The sequence below is a fragment of the Nansenia antarctica genome, assembly GCF_963989245.1.
Source record: "Nansenia antarctica genome assembly, chromosome: 6".
Classification (NCBI taxonomy): domain Eukaryota; kingdom Metazoa; phylum Chordata; class Actinopteri; order Argentiniformes; family Microstomatidae; genus Nansenia; species Nansenia antarctica.
In genome coordinates, this window is record NC_137676.1 from 67,966,359 (window position 1) to 67,983,402 (window position 17,044).

Consider the following 17,044-nt stretch of genomic DNA (forward strand, 5'->3'; position numbering starts at 1 on the left):
GATGTCATCTATATTAGTTTTACATCCTCTAATTTACAGCCTAGATAATTATTGTTCTACTGCTCCAGTCATTGTCTTTTGAAGCTATTTCTGCTTATATAGTGTTGTGTATTACCGTGGAGGTCCTGGACACAGAGGGAGTCGGTACACGTGGAGTAGTAAGGCTTTGGGTCACTGGCCGTTTATTATAGTCACGCCCCAAACTTAGGTACTGCCTCAGCGCAAACCCCGTCAGGTGTGCTGGTATTAAACAGTTAAAATAATAATTCAATTCAGTTCAACTTTATTCGCCATGTGCAGTGCACTAGGAACATGACTTGGTATTCTACCATGCTGAACAGTACATACAACAGCAAGACGACAATACAACAACACTGAAGACAAAATATACAGTACCAATATGAGTGAATAAATATACTGTACAACTTAGTGCAAGAACATGTGAAGTGTGAGGTGCGATGATCAGGAGTTATTGAGGAGGGCTATGGCTTTGGGGAAGAAACTGTTCACGTGGCGTGATGTTTTTGACCTGATGGCCCTGTACCGCTGTCCAGAAGGGAGTAATGTAAACAAGCTGTGAGCTGGATGTGAGGGGTCAGCCACAATCTTGCGTGCTCTCTTCAGTGATCTGGAGCTGTGGAGGTCTGTGATGGGAGGCAGGGGGCAGCCGATGATCCGCTCAGCTGTCCGTACGACTCTTTGTAGCTTGGCCTTGGATCGGGCAGACGCAGACTCGTACCAGACAGTGATGGAAGATGTTAGGATGCTCTCTATGACGGCCCTGTAGAACTGGACCAGGATGTGACGACTGATGTGGAGCCTCTTCAGCTGACGGAGGAAGAACAAGCGCTGCTGGCCTTTTTTAACTGAATGGGTGATGTTGTTATCCCATTTTAGTTTGTTGGAGATGGTAGTGCCCAGAAACTTGAATTCATCCATTATTGTGACAGGGGAGTTATTGATGACCAGTGGAGAGTGAGTTGGGGCCTTTTTCCGGAAGTCCATAATCACCTCCACTGTCTTGGTGTTGTTGAGTTCCAGGTTATTGGCTGCAGACGAGGACACCAGGCGGCCGACCTCCCTCCGGTAGGCAGTCTCGTCATTATCAGTGATGAGGCCAACCATGGTGGTGTCATCTGCATATTTGATGGTCTTGACAGATGTGTCACCAGAGGTACAGTCGTTGGTGTACAGGGAGTTTTTTTATTTTTATTATTGGCTATTGTTGTTTGTGTCTTTATATCCTATGCACCAACCACACCAAGTCAATTTCCTGTATGTGCAAATATACTTGACAATACAAGGATTTTGATTCTGAACCGAAGAGTCGCACACTGACACCCTGATAAAGGCTCTTGAGCTCTCAGGTCTTCTGATGCTGGCTGTCTCTGTGTACCACATGTATAAAATAAGAGATTTGGTGAGGCTGCATTCTCATTTTATGCACCCAAATTGTGGAATGCACTGCCAGTTTACATTAGGGATGCAACCTCAGCAAATATTTTCAAGTCAAGACTAAAAACCAATCTTTTTAATATTGCCTTTAAATTACTAAATAATTAAATGATGGTTATATAATGATTAAAGCACTTTGAGCTGCAATGTTTGCAGGAAAAGTGCTATACAAATAAAAGTTATTATTAGTTATTATTATCAGGGATGTAACCTCAGCAAATATTTTTAAGTCAAGACTAAAAACCCATCTTTTAAAAAGACTAAAAACCCAAAAACTTTTGTTTTCTTCTTACAAAATAGTGTTTATTTCAGATACTGTAGTGGAAGATAATTATCTTCATTTCCACTGAAGTAGCTGCCATCTTGTTGTGACATTTCTGTTTATTCCGCCGCTTCATCACCCAAGGTTGATGACTTAAACTGGTTCTGCACTGGTATGAACGCGGGCTGGTTCGCCATAAAACAGCAAGGTTCTGAGGCTCCAGAACCGGAACCAGAACCGGCACGGAGCCTTGGTGGTGTGAGAGGCCAGAGGACAAACCTGACAGACCAACACAATCATGTAGTACAACAGATAGACTGATTGTGGAACAGCAAGACAACAGTGACACACACACACACACACACACACACACACACACAGGGCCGCTTGGGAGATATGCGAGGCCCTGTGCGAAGTCAGATTTGCGAGGCCTTTTATAATGATGTAGGCTACTGTTATAAAAAATAAAAAAAAAATACTTACTTATAACCGTGCGACACGCACGCACCGATATATTGCAAGAAATGCGCTCACATGCTGTGCTGATAGACAATAGCATATCTACTTATTTAGATAGTTTACAACCATGTTTGTTTCATTTCAAACCTTTTATACTCGTAAAGGATTAGGATTTAGGATAAAGCAGTCATCATACCCAACATTAAATACGCACAAGCCATTATTGACATGAATAGAGATGTTACTCACCACCATGTAGGCCTATCCTTTATGTTGAAAAGCTTACAGCAAAAGCAAAAAGACATGTCCCGTTTTTGAGAGTACACAAGCCACTTTCTTTCTATTTTTTCCCCATTTGGTAGTTTTCGGAGAAATAAAGTTTCACTAAAGTTCCTGTTCTCATTATTTTTAGGATAACTAAATCCAGGTTTCATCTTTGGGGGACCTCTTCTAATGATCACTTCTGTAACTGTAGAGTCCATATGTACCGGCCAATTTACCAGGATCATCATACATGACATATCTAACACCGTAGGCTCGTCTTGCGTTCCATCACTCTCAGCCCTGCTGCTGCTCTGAGTAGCTCCATCTTCCGCCTCCGTATCCTCTACTTCACCACTCCTGACCATCATCACCTGGGGCTGGGCAGCCCCACTGCTGCCGGTGTAGCAGTTGTCCTCCTCCACCTCAGAGACATCATCTTTGCCTCTCAGGGGGGGCTGTGCCGTGCTACTACTAGCATTGCTAGTGCTAGCAGTAACGTTAGCTTCTTCGGTGCTAACGGGAGCCTCACTTGTTTTTAGAAATGTTTCGAACGAACCTCTAAGCGAGGCCCTGAAGCCTTCCTTTCTTTTATTTGTATTTCTTTTTTCAGCACCCGATTAACATTTTCTTCCTCGGTCTCGTTCCCTCTGCATTTTGTCCTTTGCACTAAGCAGTCACTATGCACAACAAGTGTCAACGCGCGCCCAAAAATTCTTTTCACGTTTCACGTAAGGTGTCATAGGGGGAAATTACTTTTTTCTGTTGCTAAAAGAATCTCCCTGTCCTACAGGTATGCTAGATTTTAGATGTATGATTGACTGATGATTATCACATGTGTGAACATTTAGAAATGTATTAAAGGCAAAAATAATAATATGGTTCCTTGCCTGGCGCTTTGGAGGGCCTCGCCAGTTTTTTTTTTTTTTTTTTTTTTTTTACCCTGCCTCACGCGAGGCCCTCCAAAGCGCGAGGCCCTGTGCCACCGCCCCAGCTAGCCCCCCCTTAAAGCGGCCCTGCACACACACACACACACACACACACACACACACACACACACACACACACACACACAGTGGAGAGTCAGGGTTCATACACCTCGCTCTCCTTTGCCTGTCTGCCGTTACACTGGCCTGTACTAATCCACCGTGTGTGTGTGTGTGTGTGTGTGTGTGTGTGTGTGTGTGTGTGCGCGTGTGTGTGTGTATAAGAGTGTGTGTGAGAGAGAGTGTGTGTGTGTGTGTGTGTGTGTGTGTGTGTGTGTGTGTGTGTGTGTGTGTGTGTATGAGAGTGTGTGTGTGTGAGAGAGAGTGTGTGTGTGTGTGTGTGTGTGTGTGTGTGTGTGTGTGTGTGTGTGTGTGTGTGTGTGTGTGTGTGTGTGTGTTGGGTAATTACTGGCAGAACCACGGCGTCACGATTGACTAGAGCCACTTCTAGAGCCACTTCTACCTTGACTAGAGCCACTTCTACCTCGGGGGGGGGGGGGGGGGGGGGTTGGAGAGGGAGGTGTAGAGAGGGTCGATGTAATGGACTGATTTAATAATCGTTTACTCTAAAGATTCAGATCTTTATTTTTTATTTTTTATGTCATCTCTTGTTTAACTGAATGTCTAGGGAGGGAAGTATGTTAGCCTTTCACCTGATATTGGGGAGGGGCGGGGGGAGAGAAAATGGTGACACGGGACGTTTTGGAGACGTTGGCACTAACAAGATGTTCATCCTGATCTCTGCTCCTCAGGTGAAGGCTGCGTTCACGCGTGCGTACAACCGCGAGGTGCACCTGACGCCCTACTCCCTGCAGCCAATCAAGAAGGGCCGCCGCGGTGGGGGGGAGGAGCCTAACCTGGGAGGGGCAGAGACGGAACAGGACAAGCAGACGCCCGAGGAGGAAGAGGAGGAGGAGGAGGAAGGCCTGGACGCCATGATCAAGGTAAGGACACACACACAACCCTAGCCAATTGCAGTGTTGGTCAGTGTTAAGATTTTTCTCTTCTTTTTTGGAATCTGTCCGTTGACGAGTCCAGATAATATTTGCACCTGCTCGTAACGCTGCCTCCTTTTGTCACGTCTTTCTCCCCTCTCCCTCTCTATTTCCCCCCCCTCTCCTTCCTCTCTCTGGATCCCGTCCTCTCTATCTCCCCCCCCCTCCTCTCCTTCCTCTCTCTGGACCCTGTCCTCTCTTTCTCTCCGTCCTCTTTGGCCCAACAGCAGAAGAAGGCCTCCAAGAAACCCTCCAAGGAGCCCAAGAAGGAGAAAGCAGTGGATTCTGGGAAAGGGAAAGGCAAGGGGAAGGGCAAAGGCAAGAAGTGAGCCCTGAGGAGGAGAAACCACTCAAACAAACTTGACCTCCACCTCCACCTCCCACCACTCCAACAAATATATCCCCAAACTGTTTGCATTACCGTCGACATAATCGCCATCAACATCTCGGTTATCATCCATGTGATACTATGGATACTCATAATGGACATGTCCTCAAACACTGAAGCTCTCAATACACATAATGGACATGTGCTCATCCCAAACACTGAAAAAATGAAATGAAATGAAAATGTGTATCCCTCTCTCTCTCTCTCTCTCTCTCTCTCTCTCTCTCTCTCTCTCTCTCTCTCTCTCTCTCTCTCTCTCTCTCTCTCTCTCTCTCTCTCTCTCTCTCACACACTTTATTGCTCTCTCACACACCCCCCCCCCCTTTCTCTCTCTCGCCCCTCAGTCCCCATATCATGTTGGTGGTGATATAACCATGTGATTACCTGTATGTTACAGAGGGGTGTGCGCTTCATGAACTGTTCAATTGTAAATATGTAACAGTAGTGTAAAGATTACTACTACTACTACTACAAAGTCAACAATCTGTAAAAGCATAGTACTTTGTTTCCTATAGTGAGCACTTCTTATGACCAAATTCATAGAGATCCAGAAACTGCTCTTGTATATTGTGTTTTGTAACATTTTCACTGACAAGTAATAAAGAATATAAAATGTTGTGGTTTGGTATATCTTTGCTGGACTGGAATATGCAATATTGGGAGCCACACTACAACACACACACACACACATACAACTGACGATGTCATCTATATTAGTTTTACATCCTCTAATTTACAGCCTAGATAATTATTGTTCTACTGCTCCAGTCATTGTCTTTTGAAGCTATTTCTGCTTATATAGTGTTGTGTATTACCGTGGAGGTCCTGGACACAGAGGGAGTCGGTACACGTGGAGTAGTAAGGCTTTGGGTCACTGGCCGTTTATTATAGTCACGCCCCAAACTTAGGTACTGCCTCAGCGCAAACCCCGTCAGGTGTGCTGGTATTAAACAGTTAAAATAATAATTCAATTCAGTTCAACTTTATTCGCCATGTGCAGTGCACTAGGAACATGACTTGGTATTCTACCATGCTGAACAGTACATACAACAGCAAGACGACAATACAACAACACTGAAGACAAAATATACAGTACCAATATGAGTGAATAAATATACTGTACAACTTAGTGCAAGAACATGTGAAGTGTGAGGTGCGATGATCAGGAGTTATTGAGGAGGGCTATGGCTTTGGGGAAGAAACTGTTCACGTGGCGTGATGTTTTTGACCTGATGGCCCTGTACCGCTGTCCAGAAGGGAGTAATGTAAACAAGCTGTGAGCTGGATGTGAGGGGTCAGCCACAATCTTGCGTGCTCTCTTCAGTGATCTGGAGCTGTGGAGGTCTGTGATGGGAGGCAGGGGGCAGCCGATGATCCGCTCAGCTGTCCGTACGACTCTTTGTAGCTTGGCCTTGGATCGGGCAGACGCAGACTCGTACCAGACAGTGATGGAAGATGTTAGGATGCTCTCTATGACGGCCCTGTAGAACTGGACCAGGATGTGACGACTGATGTGGAGCCTCTTCAGCTGACGGAGGAAGAACAAGCGCTGCTGGCCTTTTTTAACTGAATGGGTGATGTTGTTATCCCATTTTAGTTTGTTGGAGATGGTAGTGCCCAGAAACTTGAATTCATCCATTATTGTGACAGGGGAGTTATTGATGACCAGTGGAGAGTGAGTTGGGGCCTTTTTCCGGAAGTCCATAATCACCTCCACTGTCTTGGTGTTGTTGAGTTCCAGGTTATTGGCTGCAGACGAGGACACCAGGCGGCCGACCTCCCTCCGGTAGGCAGTCTCGTCATTATCAGTGATGAGGCCAACCATGGTGGTGTCATCTGCATATTTGATGGTCTTGACAGATGTGTCACCAGAGGTACAGTCGTTGGTGTACAGGGAGTTTTTTTATTTTTATTATTGGCTATTGTTGTTTGTGTCTTTATATCCTATGCACCAACCACACCAAGTCAATTTCCTGTATGTGCAAATATACTTGACAATACAAGGATTTTGATTCTGAACCGAAGAGTCGCACACTGACACCCTGATAAAGGCTCTTGAGCTCTCAGGTCTTCTGATGCTGGCTGTCTCTGTGTACCACATGTATAAAATAAGAGATTTGGTGAGGCTGCATTCTCATTTTATGCACCCAAATTGTGGAATGCACTGCCAGTTTACATTAGGGATGCAACCTCAGCAAATATTTTCAAGTCAAGACTAAAAACCAATCTTTTTAATATTGCCTTTAAATTACTAAATAATTAAATGATGGTTATATAATGATTAAAGCACTTTGAGCTGCAATGTTTGCAGGAAAAGTGCTATACAAATAAAAGTTATTATTAGTTATTATTATCAGGGATGTAACCTCAGCAAATATTTTTAAGTCAAGACTAAAAACCCATCTTTTAAAAAGACTAAAAACCCAAAAACTTTTGTTTTCTTCTTACAAAATAGTGTTTATTTCAGATACTGTAGTGGAAGATAATTATCTTCATTTCCACTGAAGTAGCTGCCATCTTGTTGTGACATTTCTGTTTATTCCGCCGCTTCATCACCCAAGGTTGATGACTTAAACTGGTTCTGCACTGGTATGAACGCGGGCTGGTTCGCCATAAAACAGCAAGGTTCTGAGGCTCCAGAACCGGAACCAGAACCGGCACGGAGCCTTGGTGGTGTGAGAGGCCAGAGGACAAACCTGACAGACCAACACAATCATGTAGTACAACAGATAGACTGATTGTGGAACAGCAAGACAACAGTGACACACACACACACACACACACACACACACACACAGGGCCGCTTGGGAGATATGCGAGGCCCTGTGCGAAGTCAGATTTGCGAGGCCTTTTATAATGATGTAGGCTACTGTTATAAAAAATAAAAAAAAAATACTTACTTATAACCGTGCGACACGCACGCACCGATATATTGCAAGAAATGCGCTCACATGCTGTGCTGATAGACAATAGCATATCTACTTATTTAGATAGTTTACAACCATGTTTGTTTCATTTCAAACCTTTTATACTCGTAAAGGATTAGGATTTAGGATAAAGCAGTCATCATACCCAACATTAAATACGCACAAGCCATTATTGACATGAATAGAGATGTTACTCACCACCATGTAGGCCTATCCTTTATGTTGAAAAGCTTACAGCAAAAGCAAAAAGACATGTCCCGTTTTTGAGAGTACACAAGCCACTTTCTTTCTATTTTTTCCCCATTTGGTAGTTTTCGGAGAAATAAAGTTTCACTAAAGTTCCTGTTCTCATTATTTTTAGGATAACTAAATCCAGGTTTCATCTTTGGGGGACCTCTTCTAATGATCACTTCTGTAACTGTAGAGTCCATATGTACCGGCCAATTTACCAGGATCATCATACATGACATATCTAACACCGTAGGCTCGTCTTGCGTTCCATCACTCTCAGCCCTGCTGCTGCTCTGAGTAGCTCCATCTTCCGCCTCCGTATCCTCTACTTCACCACTCCTGACCATCATCACCTGGGGCTGGGCAGCCCCACTGCTGCCGGTGTAGCAGTTGTCCTCCTCCACCTCAGAGACATCATCTTTGCCTCTCAGGGGGGGCTGTGCCGTGCTACTACTAGCATTGCTAGTGCTAGCAGTAACGTTAGCTTCTTCGGTGCTAACGGGAGCCTCACTTGTTTTTAGAAATGTTTCGAACGAACCTCTAAGCGAGGCCCTGAAGCCTTCCTTTCTTTTATTTGTATTTCTTTTTTCAGCACCCGATTAACATTTTCTTCCTCGGTCTCGTTCCCTCTGCATTTTGTCCTTTGCACTAAGCAGTCACTATGCACAACAAGTGTCAACGCGCGCCCAAAAATTCTTTTCACGTTTCACGTAAGGTGTCATAGGGGGAAATTACTTTTTTCTGTTGCTAAAAGAATCTCCCTGTCCTACAGGTATGCTAGATTTTAGATGTATGATTGACTGATGATTATCACATGTGTGAACATTTAGAAATGTATTAAAGGCAAAAATAATAATATGGTTCCTTGCCTGGCGCTTTGGAGGGCCTCGCCAGTTTTTTTTTTTTTTTTTTTTTTTTTACCCTGCCTCACGCGAGGCCCTCCAAAGCGCGAGGCCCTGTGCCACCGCCCCAGCTAGCCCCCCCTTAAAGCGGCCCTGCACACACACACACACACACACACACACACACACACACACACACACACACACACACAGTGGAGAGTCAGGGTTCATACACCTCGCTCTCCTTTGCCTGTCTGCCGTTACACTGGCCTGTACTAATCCACCGTGTGTGTGTGTGTGTGTGTGTGTGTGTGTGTGTGTGTGTGTGCGCGTGTGTGTGTGTATAAGAGTGTGTGTGAGAGAGAGTGTGTGTGTGTGTGTGTGTGTGTGTGTGTGTGTGTGTGTGTGTGTGTGTGTGTGTATGAGAGTGTGTGTGTGTGAGAGAGAGTGTGTGTGTGTGTGTGTGTGTGTGTGTGTGTGTGTGTGTGTGTGTGTGTGTGTGTGTGTGTGTGTGTGTGTGTTGGGTAATTACTGGCAGAACCACGGCGTCACGATTGACTAGAGCCACTTCTACCTCATAATTATTCGAAATTAACGTGTTTGATTAATAATCCCTTCTGAAAGAGAGAGAGATATTTGTAGTGTCTTTAATTAAATGACTAAATTATTACATGATGATTATATAATGATTAAAGCGTTTTGAGCTGCAACGTTTGCAGGAAAAGTGCTATACAAATAAAGGTTATTATATTATTATTATTATTATTATTAATATCTGGCAACCCTGGGGGGTATTCCATCAACATCGCTAAAAGAAAATCCAGGTTGTCTGACAAGTCTCGCGAGAGTTCCTAAAAATATCCAGGCATATTCTGATAAATCTCGCGAGAAGTTATCAAAAATAAGCCAGGATTTTCCTTTAGACGTTGATGGAATACCCCCCTGGCCGTTGCTATGACACCGCTTTGGCTGGTGCTGGACGCTGTAGAGTGAAGCATTCTGGGATATGTACATACAAGTAGGGATGATGCGTTTGTGATTTAGATTTGTCTGGATTTATTAATAAGCTTCTAACTCAACCATGAAGGTAAGGTGGCCAGGGAAGGGAAGGGTTTGAAGAGTATGAAATATACTCTACGTTTTGTCCTCCGGTTCTGTTAAGCGGTTCATTAGTCGAGTTGTGCGTCGCTGCTAAAAGTGCTGAACTGATTAGCTGGCTAGTTTAGCTACCGTTACGTTAGCCATCAGTGTGTGTAGCTAGGATTCACATGATTATGGTTGTCAATGCATGTGTTCAATGTGTGTCCAATGCATGTGTTGTGTTCTCTTGGCAGGGTATCCGCGGTGTCTTGAAACGTATTAAAAGTTGATGAATCAATTTGGGGAAAATCAAGACCCTTAATAAGTATTAAAAAGTCTTATCACGATTTTATGAGGTCTTGAATTGTGTTGGTATTTTTCTGAATTAGACTCTGTCCAAAGAGTTTGAGTCTTTAAAAACCTTTAGTAAAAGTTCGTGAATTTATTAGTTTTATTAAAAACCTAAGATAAACCGGAAATTGTGTTGTATGATAGTGGTCTAGTCTATTGCGAACTCAAACTGTTAAGTTAAAGCTTCACTGATGTAAACGGTTACAGCTCGAAGTGGCGGTGAGGTCTGGGAAAATATTGACAAGGTCTTTAAAAAGTCTTACAAAGGTATTGAAATTAACCTCAAGATTCCTGTATACCCTGTCTCTTGGTGTGTGCCACTGTTTTGGGTTTGCGTTGTTATTGCGTCTCCAGTATCCCCATTTGATTTGTGTGCATTTTCCCCCTGCCGAGTCGCCGTATCACCTGTGGCTGCGAGGCGCCAAGGCTTCTGTCTGTCTGCTGGTGTTGATCACATGTCAGTCTTCTGTCTGCTGGTGTTGATCACATGTCAGTCTTCTGTCTGCTGGTGTTGATCACATGTCAGTCTTCTGTCTGCTGGTGTTGATCACATGTCAGTCTTCTGTCTGCTGGTGTTGATCACATGTCAGTCTTCTGTCTGCTGGTGTTGATCACATGTCAGTCTTCTGTCTGCTGGTGTTGATCACATGTCAGTCTTCTGTCTGCTGGTGTTGATCACATGTCAGTCTTCTGTCTGCTGGTGTTGATCACATGTCAGTCTTCTGTCTGCTAGTGTTGATCACATGTCAGTCTTCTGTCTGCTGGTGTTGATCACATGTCAGTCTTCTGTCTGCTGGTGTTGTTCACATGTCAGTCTTCTGTCTGCTGGTGTTGTTCACATGTCAGTCTTCTGTCTGCTGGTGTTGATCACATGTCAGTCTTCTGTCTGCTGGTGTTGATCACATGTCAGTCTTCTGTCTGCTGGTGTTGATCACATGTCAGTCTTCTGTCTGCTGGTGTTGTTCACATGTCAGTTTTCTGTCTGCTGGTGTTGTTCACATGTCAGTCTTCTGTCTGCTGGTGTTGATCACATGTCAGTCTTCTGTCTGCTGGTGTTGATCACATGTCAGTCTTCTGTCTGCTGGTGTTGATCACATGTCAGTCTTCTGTCTGCTGGTGTTGATCACATGTCAGTCTGTCTGTCTGCTGGTGTTGATCACATGTCAGGCTTCTGTCTGCTGGTGTTGATCACATGTCAGTCTTCTGTCTGCTGGTGTTGTTCACATGTCAGTCTTCTGTCTGCTGGTGTTGTTCACATGTATCAGTCTTCTGTCAAATGATCTGTCCTGTCTTTCTCCGCAGCGCGTCTTTACCCTGGCAGACAGAGCATGGTATGGGTCCTGTCTGCAGTACAAATGGCAAAAAACACTTGGTAATTACATCGCTGTTGCAGGGTGAGTTACTGCTTTGGTGTTGTTTGAAAACGTTGAACTTTTGACAGTCAGGATGGATGGATGTTGGTTATAGTGTTTGATAACGTTTCATTTCTCAGTAACTTGTGGTCGGTTTTTTTATCTTATGTTATGCACCCTTTTATGACACTTCAGGCCCGACAATTCAGTGAAAATCTTTGATCGACATGGACAGAGGAAGAACGAGATCAACCTACCAGGGTGAGTGCATGCATGCAGGAGCACAGTGTCTGGCAGCAGCTTTACATGTGGAACTTGAAAACATTTCTTAACAATGTTTGTGTCTGTTCCCTCATTTCATCAAGAGATTCAAGATTCAATCTTTTACCTAAGGTCATACGTAGGCCTACGTAGGTTTATTATATTAAAATGACATGTTTTGGTCAAATAATGGCGTGTTGTCAGTATCTCTCCATCTTTATTTCTCTGCCTGCCTGTCTGTCTGCGTCTCCAGGCGGTGTGTGGCGATGGACTGGGACAAAGACGGAGACGTTCTGGCCATTATCGCTGAGAAGTCCAGCTGCATCCACCTGTGGGACGCCAACGTCAACAAGACGTCCCAGATGGACAGTGGCATGAGGTGGGTGAGAGAGGAGGTCAGATGGGACAGTGACATGACGTGAGGTGGGTGAGAGAGGAGGTCAGATGAGACAGTGACATGACATGAGTGAGAGAGGAGGTCAGATGGACAGTGGCATGAGGTGGGTGAGAGAGGAGGTCAGATGGACAGTGACATGAGGGGGTGAGAGAGGAGGTCAGATGGACAGTGACATGAGGTGGTGAGAGAGGAGGTCAGATGGGACAGTGACATGACGTGAGGTGGTGAGAGAGGAGGTCAGATGGGACAGTGGCATGAGGTGGTGAGAGAGGAGGTCAGATGGACAGTGGCATGAGGTGGGTGAGAGAGGAGGTCAGATGGGACAGTGGCATGTGGGGGGGGGGGTGGCAACTCTGGTCCTGGGGCCCAAGTGTCTACCATTAGGCCAAGAGGACATCCTCAAGGCAGTCGGCAGTCACGTGGATGCCCCGGCGCTCTCAGAGCTACTTTACGAACGCAGCCATAGACTTGGCTACACAGTCATTCTGTCGAGCCCAGTCAGTGCACAATCACCTGACAAAACACAGCAGTGTGTAGTCTACCCAGCGCTGGGGTGTTGACACTATTAACATCCCCATACCAATTGTAATGAGCCCATTGGACCATTTGGCTGGGTTTCTGTGGAACGTCGTTAAAAAGGTTTCCAGATGAATCGCAAGCGTTAACGCGTTAACATTGACAGCCCTACTGTAGTTTAATCAAGTGTATTTTGGCTGGGCTGGATCGAAAGCCAGGTAAAGGCTCTTTATGTTGATTTCTTGTAAGGGCAACTTGTTCTGTTTGTGTGGTACTGACATAGTACTCTTCTTCTGCACCAGGCAATAAGGTTTTTGTCTTTAACAAGGATGTTAATACGTTCCTCGCTGGTTGTGTTGGTTTCCATAGAGACCAGATGTCCTTCATCCTGTGGTCGAAGACGGGGCCCCTATTGGCTGTTGGGACGGCAAAGGGAAACCTGCTCATCTACAACCAGCAGACCTCGCGCAAGATCCCTGTTCTGGGTAATACACATGCACACACATGCACACACACACACACACACACACACACACACACACACACAAACACTGCTCCACAAATGCACACGGATCACATACCTATATAAACTTGAAGACATGCATGTACTGTACATAGACACACACACACACACACTGCTCATTTAGACATAAACACTCTATAAATATATCAATCTTTTTGTTCTTTCGCTCTTTCTTTTTCACACACACACACACACACACACACACAGGGAAACACACTAAGAGGATCACCTGTGGCTGCTGGAGCTCTCAGAACCTGCTGGCCCTGGGCAGTGAGGACCGCACTATCACCGTTAGCAACCACGAGGGAGACACCATCCGACAGGTAACTAGAACACAGTAACACACACGTTAACACACTGTAACACACACGTTAACACACTGTAACACACACGTTAACACACACGTTAACACACTGTAACACACACAGTAACACACAGTAACACACATGTTAACACACACGTTAACACACGTTAGCACACACAGTAACACACAGTAACACACAGTAACACACATGTTAACACACACGTTAACACACGTTAACACACACGTTAACACACAGTAACACACACGTTAACACACAGTAACACACACAGTAACACACTGTAACACACACGTTAACACACACGTTAACACACTGTAACACACACGTTAACACACACAGTAACACACTGTAACACACATGTTAACACATACGTTAACACACTGTAACACACACGTTAACACACTGTAACACACACGTTAACACACACGTTAACACACTGTAACACACACTAACACCCAGGAACACACGTTAACAGACTGTAACACTCAGGACCACACTGTAACACACTGTAACACACTGTAACACACTGTAACACACATTTTTCTCTCTCTCTCTCTCTCTCTCTCTCTCAGACGTCGGTGCGTGCTGACCCTGCTGATATCCAGTTCTCTGTGATGAAGACAGATGAGCGCTCCTCTCCTGGAGAGAGCACTGTGAGTGTGTGTGTGTGTGTGTGTGTGTGTGTGTGTGTGTGTGTGTGTGTGTGTGTGCTTGTGTTCATGTGTGTGCTTTTGCTCTTGCTCTTGCTCAAGTAACATACCTGTGTTTTCATCTTCTCTGGACTGTAGAAGCACACACACACACCCACACCCACACACACACACAGGTCTACCTCAACACTGACAATACACACACACACACACACTGCTGAGTAGGCTCTGTGTTCCATGTTCTGATTCTGTGTTCCGTGTTGTTCCGGCGGTGGTTCCGTCCTGCTCAGGATCTGTGTGAAAAGAGACGCGTTCTCTGTGCGATAGAGGCCATGGAGGAGGAAGAGAGATCGAGAGACTGCAGGGATGAGAGCAGGATGGACAGAATATGGGTAGATTAGAGAGAAGAGAGATAGAGAACTCCAATGTTACCTGGGTGAGCTGGAGGTGAGATGGAGAGACAAGAGGGAGAGATGTTGTGAGGGGGACATTTAATCCTGTGGCACCAGAACTCTGAGTCTGAGGTGAGAGGACATTTAATCTGGTGGCACCAGAACCCTGGTTCTGAGGTAGGGGGACATTTAATCTGGTGGCACCAGAACCCTGGTTCTGAGGTAGGGGGACATTTAATCTTGTGGCACCAGAAACCGGGAACAAGTCGCCAACCAGTCAAAATGTTCAGACTTTTATTCAGAAAAATGTAAATAAATTTCAACGGTGTTGAAAATCAATGACACACTCGCTAGTCAAGGCAAAACATTGCAATGCAATGGATTCGGTGAGCAATCCCCACTACTCTACACTAACTAGGTAGTAGTGGGGATTACTCACTGAATCCATTGCATTGCAATGGTATGGTATCACAACGGTCCATCGGTTGGCGACTTGTTCCCGGTTTCACGAGCTGCTGTCACAAATGGTTCCTGCTTGAAGAGTTCAATCAGGAAATACATTGATATTAACAATGGGAAAAGTGCATTATATGAGAAAGAGATTCAAGTCTAAAGTGTCTGTGATATTCACCAGCTAGAAACAACAGTTCCAGAAGAAAAGTTATAGGCTCGCAAAGGCTGAAACAAATCGAATAACGGTAACAAGTGGAGTGTCAGTCAGTCATTATTGTGTCACTCCTTGGTCTGTGACCTTTCAACTTTGCCCTTTCACCCCCCCCCACCCCCCTCTCCCCAGGTTAGTGTGTCTGTCGGGAAAAAGACCTTGTTCCTGTTCAACCTGAACGACCCTGACAACCCCATAGAACTGGCCTTCCAGCAGAGATACGGAAACATCATCTCCTACCGCTGGTACTGTACGCTACCCTGCTACCGCCGGCGGCCATTTTGTGCCAGCAACACACAGTTTCACCTGTATAAAAACTTGTATGACCTGACGCCTACACCTATTTTGATGCCTCCCAGTGTTTCCTATACATACATGAGACTGTGGCTGGGCCGCCATCGTCCCATTACGAACCGCAAAGATTATTATTTTTAAACAGTTTTTATTCAAAGAAGAAAATACAAAAATACAAACAAACAAAGTCATCTTGTTGGATCAGGCGCAACGTATTTAAAAAATAAAAAATAAAAAAATATTTTGCCACCCACCACAGTCTCACAAAAGATTAGATAGTTGATTGTGTCTCTAATGTGATTCTCTTTGTCTCCCTCCTCCCTTTGTTCTCTCCCCATCTCTTCTTCTTTCTTCTCCCTCCCTCCATCCCTCCATCCCTCCATCCCTCTCTCCCCAGGTATGGGGATGGGTACATCATGATAGGCTTCTCGCAGGGCTACTTCGTGGTCATCTCCACCCACATCAGGGAGATCGGCCAGGAGCTGTTCCAGGCTCACAACCACAAGGACAGCCTGAGCAGCGTGGCCATCTCCCCCGCCCTCAACAAGGCTGCCTCCTGTGGAGACAACAGGTACTACACACACACACACACACACACACACACACACACACACACACACACACACACACACACACCTTACTTTACATACACACACACACACACACACACACACACACCATACTGTACACACACACACACACACACACACACCATACTATACACACACACACACACACACACACCATACTGTACACACACACACACACACACACGCACACGTTTTAATCATTTATTTATGTCCACATAGAAACAAGTATACAGGGACACAAATACTGAAGGCACAGACACCCACACCATACTATACACACACACACACACACACACACACACACACACACACACACACACACACACACACACACACACACACACACTCACAGTGTTTCTGTCTGTGTGTGTCCCTGTGTAGCATTAAGATCCATGACCTGTCTGAGCTGAAGGAGATGCATGCTATCGTCGAACTGGACGATGAGACCAAAGGTCAGTACAACTCCACCCACTCAACCTCCACCTCAACACCCTTTACTGGCACAGCATGGACATGGAGATAATACACATGAGCAGAGAATCACGTGAGAAAACACGCCGCTTGTAACAAGCAACTGATACGTAGCCTCTCTCCCTCCTCTGCCCTCCCCCCTCTCCTCTCTTTCTCTCTCTCATTCTGTGCCTCCCCGCTTCTCTTCTTTCTTCTCCTTTTCTTTCTTTCCTCTTCTATCTATCTATCTATCTCTATTGCTATCTTTCTCTCTCCCTCTCCCCCCCCCCCCTCCCAGGTCTGGACCAGTTGAGCTGGACAGATGACGGTCAGCTGCTGGCCGTGTCGACCCAGCGGGGGACCCTCCACGTGTTCCTGACCCGGCTGCCCATCCT

The 17,044-nt window shown here is 45.3% G+C and overlaps 2 protein-coding genes across 2 annotated transcripts in view; both read left to right on the forward strand.

Annotated features, from left to right (window-relative positions):
- Positions 1-4,148: 4,148 nt before the first annotated feature.
- On the forward strand, positions 4,149-5,297 carry LOC308160874 (replication factor C subunit 1-like; the record flags this gene model as incomplete). Its single annotated transcript, XM_080534806.1, has 2 exons — positions 4,149-4,367; positions 4,646-5,297. 2 exons carry the CDS (start codon positions 4,149-4,151, stop codon positions 4,745-4,747), a joined length of 321 nt encoding a protein of 106 aa, XP_080390932.1. The 3' UTR covers positions 4,748-5,297.
- Positions 5,298-9,817: 4,520 nt separating this feature from the next.
- The window catches only part of wdr19 (WD repeat domain 19), a 24,210-nt gene continuing 16,983 nt past the window's right edge, over positions 9,818-17,044 (forward strand). The window contains exons 1-11 of the mRNA XM_080534096.1: positions 9,818-9,893; positions 11,540-11,631; positions 11,785-11,850; positions 12,104-12,229; positions 13,133-13,248; positions 13,494-13,609; positions 14,182-14,262; positions 15,448-15,560; positions 16,007-16,180; positions 16,581-16,651; positions 16,948-17,044. The exon at positions 16,948-17,044 is cut by the window's right edge and continues 76 nt beyond it. Coding sequence (XP_080390222.1) covers positions 9,888-9,893; positions 11,540-11,631; positions 11,785-11,850; positions 12,104-12,229; positions 13,133-13,248; positions 13,494-13,609; positions 14,182-14,262; positions 15,448-15,560; positions 16,007-16,180; positions 16,581-16,651; positions 16,948-17,044 — 1,058 coding nt within the window. The 5' untranslated portion in view covers positions 9,818-9,887. The remainder of the gene's footprint in view (positions 9,894-11,539; positions 11,632-11,784; positions 11,851-12,103; positions 12,230-13,132; positions 13,249-13,493; positions 13,610-14,181; positions 14,263-15,447; positions 15,561-16,006; positions 16,181-16,580; positions 16,652-16,947) is intronic.